The sequence below is a fragment of the Ictidomys tridecemlineatus genome, chromosome 2 (genome assembly GCF_052094955.1).
Source record: "Ictidomys tridecemlineatus isolate mIctTri1 chromosome 2, mIctTri1.hap1, whole genome shotgun sequence".
Taxonomy (NCBI): domain Eukaryota; kingdom Metazoa; phylum Chordata; class Mammalia; order Rodentia; family Sciuridae; genus Ictidomys; species Ictidomys tridecemlineatus.
In genome coordinates this window covers 105,010,675-105,017,229 of record NC_135478.1, presented here as the reverse complement: position 1 = coordinate 105,017,229, position 6,555 = coordinate 105,010,675, and the positions used below count along the sequence as shown (strand labels likewise).

The following is a 6,555-nucleotide window of genomic DNA, read 5'->3' as shown; positions in this document are numbered from 1 at the left end:
CTCCTCCAGGCACATCCTGTGCACACAGAAGACACAGCAGCTGCTGCTCAGGGCTGGTGAGAACAGGGGCCGGGGAAGTGACAGCTGATGGGCACAGGGCTTCTCCTTGGGGTGATGGACATGTTCTATACCAGAGGCTGTGCTAGATGCCCTGCTTTGTGAACATGCTAGAAACACCGAGTTGGATACCACCCTGGTGGGTTTCATGGCATGGGAATTACGTCTCCATAAAACTGTTATGGAAAAACAAGTCTTGTTCTCCCAAACCAGTGGGCAGCAACGACGATCCTGCCCAGACCCTGAACAAACGACCACAGCTTGGAAGGAAAGTGAGAGACCAACCCTGCCTCCCGCAGGCTGCCTGGTGGGGCTTCCCTCCCGCTTCCAGGTCCGGGGTGGGGGTGGGGGGCAAAGTGCAGGCCTCAGGACCAGTAGCACCAGCTGCACCTTGGAAGGTGTTAACAAGTCTCCCCCGTGCTACCCAATCAGAAAGTGGCGCCAGGCCTGCTGCCCTGCTTCACAGAGCCCTGCTGTGATGGGGATGGGGTGGGATGGAGGTGGTGGTGAGTGTGGGGACCACAGGTCCTTGATTAGCGACCACCCTGGATCTTTCAGGAAGCAGAGGGGAAAAGGTAAATGCACCCGTCCCCTCTGGCCCAGCAGCTGCATTCCCCAGCGAGAACCGAGTACACAAGAAACACCCCCGGGAGACGCTGAGCAGTCAAGCCACCGGAAACATTTTAATGACAACTGGCATCACAGGTATAAATAAATAGCTTCTTTCCGTTTATAATATGTGCTACAAATATATTTTTCAAAGGTCCAACTAAGCCTCAGAGGCTTCCAAGACCCTTTCCCAGCTACTGACTTTAGTAATAATAGTAATAATAATGATTAAAAAAACACCAGAAACCATCCCTGGCATCTCTGTGAGCGTCTCCCTGCTGGGAGCATTAAGCTCTGTCCCCTCCACAGCTCTGAACAGAGAGTCACAAAGGTGGTCATTTCACCCCATGCAGGTCTTCTCAGCCATGTGCCTGTCGCTTTGGATGAATGTGTTTTGTGGTGTGCGGCTAACGGTGATGCTACTCAAGAGCACAGCTAAGGGACATCAAACACAGGGCGCGTCTTCCGAGTTTATGCTGGTGTACCCTGCCCGGCAAAGTCAGAAAAGCAGCTTAAATCCCCCCAAACACTTCTCATCTTGGGTCATTTTTCAACATTGGCTGTGCCTTGCGACACACCCACCCCGAAAGTTGACACCGATTCCACCTGGGTACAGCCTCTCTGGGGTTTGACCCAACCTCCCCACCGGGCAGGCACTCTGTGTGGTGGGTGGTCCGGGCTGGGCTCCGTCCTGCTGAACGGGACCCACTCCCGGGCCTAGACCCTGTGATGGCGGTGGTGGGGTCACTGAAGGCGTAGAGAGCTTTTCCTAATTGTAACGTCCCAGCGAAGCCGGAAGGAGACGAGAAAGCTCGACAGTCACAGGGCGAGGAGTGGAGGGATGGACATCGTTGCCGAAAAGCTGTCTGACGAAGAGAATATAATTTATATTTCATTTAGGAAAAATATACCACGTGATCCTCAGAGATCAGCGTTAAATATAAATCAAGTGTGAGTCTAGGCCGTAAAAAGGAAATGTGCAAGAGGAAGGAGGAGGCCACTGTTGGAATGTCCAGGTCCTCAGTTCTGCCCGGAGGCCACATCGGCACGGAGAAGGTCTCTTCCCTGGCCAGGCGACGTAGACCTCGGATGCAGGGCCTCCTCTTGGAAGACCCTGCTTTTGTATTCTGCTTCTTTATTAGAAATATAAACAGAGTACGATCTGTCTCTTTTTATCTGTCGTTTTGCATTTTTTAACAAATCATTTTTGGTAGCTCGTGGGTGTCCGTAAGACAACATCCTCTGGGGCGTGGCAGGACTCAGCACTCCCATCTGTCCCTTGCTCCCAGAACAGGGGAACCGACTTTCCAAAATCCACCGTCATCAACTGCTAAAAAATTCTTGATACAAAAATGTCCTTCCTAGCTTCAGAACTTCCCACTGGGCCTGGGGGGAGCCCAGCCCAGCCCCACTCAACCTCTCAGGATGCCCTCTGCCCACTGGGGCCCGTGTCCGCTGACCCCGGGGTCTGAAGGCCCTTGGCCACAGGACTTAGGCCTTCTCCTGGAATTTCTCCAGATAGTTTCTGAGCTCCTTGGGGGCACCCACCTCCACATCCTGGCACACCCACTGGATCTCCTCCTGGCCACCCAGGATGGAGTTCACAGTGGGGCAGCCGCCGTCGGTGGGGATGGTGGTGAAGGTGGCGAACTTCACCTTCTTCCGCTTGGAGGTGGGCGAGTGCGGGGCCTCTGGCTTCTGTGCCTTGCCTGGCCTCCCTGGGTCCGTGGGCCTGCGCACCTGGCTCTGCACCTGCTTCTGGGAGCCCCCGTTGAGGAGCAGGTGGTCGCCCTCCTCGTGGCCCCCCGGCCCGCGGTCGATGACGGTGGTGTGCTCGTCCTGGGGCGGGGCCGGGTCCCCGACGCTCTCCAGGAGCTCGGCCTCGTTGCCCAGCCACACCCAATCGTGGGAGTGGGTCATGGAGGCCTGGCCCTCCAGGGGCACCTGCTTGTGCCTGTACTTGAGGGCAAAGGTGGCACAGTTGATGAGGAAGACCAGGATGGCCAGGCAGAAGACCCCCAGCAGGGCGTACATGCCGATCTCCAGGTCGCTCAGGCCCCGGGGCGTGGGCACCAGGTCGCTCTCCTCCAGCCCGGCCCCCGCCCTGGGCAGGTCCACGTGGGCTGGGAAGTTGGTGAAGTCAATGGGGATGTTCTGCAGCTGCCCCTCCCCGGGCGGCGCGTCCCCGTCCAGCCGGCTGCTCTTCCCCACCCTGTTGTCCTGCAGTGACTTGGCCGTCGTGGTGGTGGCCCTCCGCAGGGCCCCTTCCTCCCGCTCCTGGAAACGCTCGTCCTGGCCCTTCTGCCGACGGTCACTGGTGTGGTTCTTGATGTCATCCTCGTCCTTGTCCCCGGTGGGGCTGGTGTCGGCGTCACTCTGTCCAAATTTGACCCTGATGTTGCCAATGCCCACGGCCAGGACACTCTTGCGTTTGGATTTCTGACAGGCCTCGGCGATGGTCATGTCCACTCGGACCAGTGGGCCCTGACCTTCCCCTTCGGCCACCACCAGGGGCCACCTGGGAGAGCGGGCGGGGGCAACAGACACCACAGCCTCATCCAGGGAGGTGGCAGCCAGCGAGAAGTCCTGGGTGTCGTAGATGTCCAGGGGTGTCACGGAGCCGTCACTGAACTGTAGCCACGTGCTGACCATGGCTTCCTGCGGGGAGAGAGGCAGTGAGAACCACCTGGGGGAGGCTCTTCTCCTCCAACCACCCACGAGCACAATGCCCCAGACAGGGACCCCAAATCCAGACCTGGTGGCTGACAAATCTGGGGAAGAAAACAGGTTTACACCAAGGACAGAAAAAAGCACCTGAACTTCAACAAGGACCCTCAGCCGGGCCCCTCCCAGGAGAAGAAGCCAACAGATATGAGTTTCCCGTCTTCACCACTGGCCACCAGACGGGCCCTGTTACCTGTGGCAGACCCTTTTATTAGTGGCCAGGTGCTCGTGATAACAAGGCTGCCGAGGAGGGGTGGGTGGGAGAACCATCAGAGCCCCGGGCAATGAACAGGAGCCCCCTCCTCGCTGCACCTGCCCTGTGAGCTGGGGGCACCTTCTGCTCTGCCCTTGAGCCCCCCCAGGAGACAGTCAGTCTACAGCGGTGACGTGCTGAGAGCCAGCTGAGTGCTCTCTGGTGGCCGCTTGGCTGTGCCAGCTTCACTCTGCAGGTTGCTTTTGTGGAATTGTCACCGAGGAAAACAGGAAGCTCGGGCCACAGTGAGGGCTGAGTGGACTGGAAAGACTGGCTGTCTTCCCATCAGTGCCCGAGCAGCGACCCAGAGTTCCCAGAAGGGAGAACAGTCAAGAAAGTTTGAGAATTACCAGCCCGCAGGTCACGCCCCCACCTCCAGTCCAAACGCACATGTGGCAGAGGCTCAGTAAGCAGAAGCATCCCACCCACCTCCTCCCTGGACAAGTGGACACAGCTAACAGCCCAGGCAAGGCTGGATGCACTTGGCTGCAGAGACTGTGCCTCCCAGGTGGGGACTCCCTGGGGCAGAAACGTGGGGACCAGGCCGCCATGAGCTAGGATGGAGCCTGGGTGCCCCTGGGGCAGGGTGTGAAGAGGTGGGTGGGGAGGGCTGATGTCCAGCTCTGCCCTGAGGGGGACAAGTGCCCTCACGGTCATTCCTTCTCTTTCACAGTTATGCACCCTACTTGGTGACAGATTGGCAAAGAGAGATAACAGTGGGGTTGCGGGGCAGAGCAGGGCTGGTGGCAGAGGCACCATGAGCTGCGGGATCGCAGCTGGGCCTAAGCATCAGGCAGAGAGATGCTCAGGGGAAGGCTAGGGCTGCATGTCCCAGGCCAGAGGAACAGCAGGGAGGGCTCTGGGAAGCTCAAGAAGAGGGCGTGTGACACACAGCAGGGAGGCTGGGAGGGCAGGTGCCATCAGAGGTCCAGTGTGGAGGTCTGTGGGCTGCGAGGGAACATGGCCTCTTTAGGTCAGTGGGAAGTCCCCTGCCTCAGTTTTAGCCCTAGAAGAACGTGATCGGACCCACAGTTTCAGAGGCTCACTGTGCCCCCAGCAGACGGGAGGGTGGACGAAGAGCATGGCCAGTCGCCCCTGGGAGGGCTGCAGATGGACTCGCTCCTGGTCAGGTTCCACAGGCTGGCGGGGAGTCGAGTGCTTCAGTGCTCAGGATTTGACCTCTGCGCTGACCTGCTGCAGCTGAACACTCCCCTCTCAGGTGCGTGGCCCGCCATCCGCCAGGTCCTACCTGTTTGGGGGTGCGTAGCAGCTCCTCGGCGGTGGCCACGGCTGTGATGGCCTTGCTGTGCTCAGCGTTGGGGTGGAGGGACACAGACAGCCCAGCCACAAGCTGGATGGCCAAGTCCAGCACCGACACTTTGTCCTCCAGCACGGTGACCGTTTTCTCTGCCAGGATGGAGTCAGACAGTGGGGACAGCACCTGTGGGGTTGGCAGGACATGAGGAAAACTCCTCACACCTATTTTCAGATGTCAGAAACTCCCCAACTGGACCTGAGTCCAGAACACAGAGCAAGGGAGTCCAGTGCCCATCCCACTATTAACGCTGGCCCTTACTATGGCTTAGGGGGGAATCAGATAGCCATCCCTTCCCCAAGCAATTTTGGTTCTATTTGTTGGAAAATTGAAATAAATATTAAAATCCAGTATGTCTTTAAAAGAGAATGACCCCTCCCAGTTAGAAGAGGTGCCCTGTACAATGCACAACCTGGTTAACTGTATCGGGTGATCCTGTTGATTCAACTCGTGATGCGTTGCGCATTAACTGACTTTGTGCAGCCTGATTCAAATTTTGAGTGAAGTATGGAGTCAACTGGGAAGAACTGGAATAAAATAGTCCATACCTGCTGGGACACTGGTTTCTCCCCCTCCCATAAGCTCCATGGGGTGGAAATGTCCAGGGGAGATGGTGGACTGTACCAGTCACTTCCACACATGGTTTAAAGATCAAGAACGACATTCCAGAAAGGTGTTGGGCAACGGGGACTTGAGGGGTTGAAACAAAGATTATTCACACCCCATTTTCTGTCCCAAAACACCCTACATGTCTCCTGAAGCAAAAGATGGGGTGTGGACGCTGAAGAGTCGGAGAGCAAATGAAGGGCTGGTGGCCATGTCCAAAAGCAGCAGAGACAGGAACCTGCAGGCTCCAGATGGCCACTCACAGATGCACAGAGGACACGAAGGTCACCCGAGAGGGGCAGGAAAGGGGACCTGGAGGGGAGCTCCCTGGGGGAGCCTGGGTGGGAGGCAGTGTGGGTGCCTTGGGGTGCCCCAGCAGGTCTGGAGCCCTAGTCTCTGGGTGGGCTGCCCTTTCTGTGCCCCCATGTGGTCCTCTGGAGCCATCGGGGGCCAGGGATTGTCCACGATGACCTGTGCATTGGGAGCCCCCGGCACCACTACCAGGAAGCAGGCTGACGTCCCAAGCCCCCGCTTCCTACCTGGATGGTGGTCATCCCGACCTCCCGCCCGACCAGAATCCTGCCGTCCTGCAGCGTGGCCACGTGAGGCGACTCCAGCTTCATGAAGTCCACCACCAGGGGGGTGATGTCGAACTGCCAGCCGGGGCCCAGCAGGTGGCTTGGCTGGCCCCAGGGGCCGGCCCCCTCGGACACAAACTGGGTGAGGACCCGCACAGTGGCGTGCTGGAACTGCAGGGCACAGCCCCGGCCCCGCCGCTCCTCCTCCTCCTCGTCCTCGCTGTCCCGCGTGGGCCTGAGGGAAAAGAATAGCCGCTCTGGGATCCAGAGGCCTCCCAGAGCCGACATTCTGTACCTGCCCTGGGTCACAGGCATGCCAGTTCAACCCCGGGCAGCACAAAGGGCTGGACACCCTTCCTGGAACGTGTCTATCAGCAGATTAAAGACTTAAGGGCTAACTAAGCACACACTGT

General features: G+C 58.2%; 1 protein-coding gene across 2 annotated transcripts in view; it reads right to left on the bottom strand.

The window, feature by feature from the left end:
* Positions 1-716: 716 nt before the first annotated feature.
* Positions 717-6,555, bottom strand: part of Tmem132c (transmembrane protein 132C) — a 270,662-nt gene continuing 264,823 nt past the window's right edge. Inside the window, exons 7-9 of one of the 2 annotated variants that reach the window (XM_078039373.1) lie at positions 6,104-6,377; positions 4,893-5,084; positions 717-3,324 (exon numbers count right to left, since the gene is read on the bottom strand). In XM_078039373.1, the coding sequence (XP_077895499.1) occupies positions 2,158-3,324; positions 4,893-5,084; positions 6,104-6,377 (1,633 nt within the window). In that variant the 3' untranslated portion in view covers positions 717-2,157. The remainder of the gene's footprint in view (positions 3,325-4,892; positions 5,085-6,103; positions 6,378-6,555) is intronic. The other variant, XM_078039374.1, reaches the window with a different exon arrangement.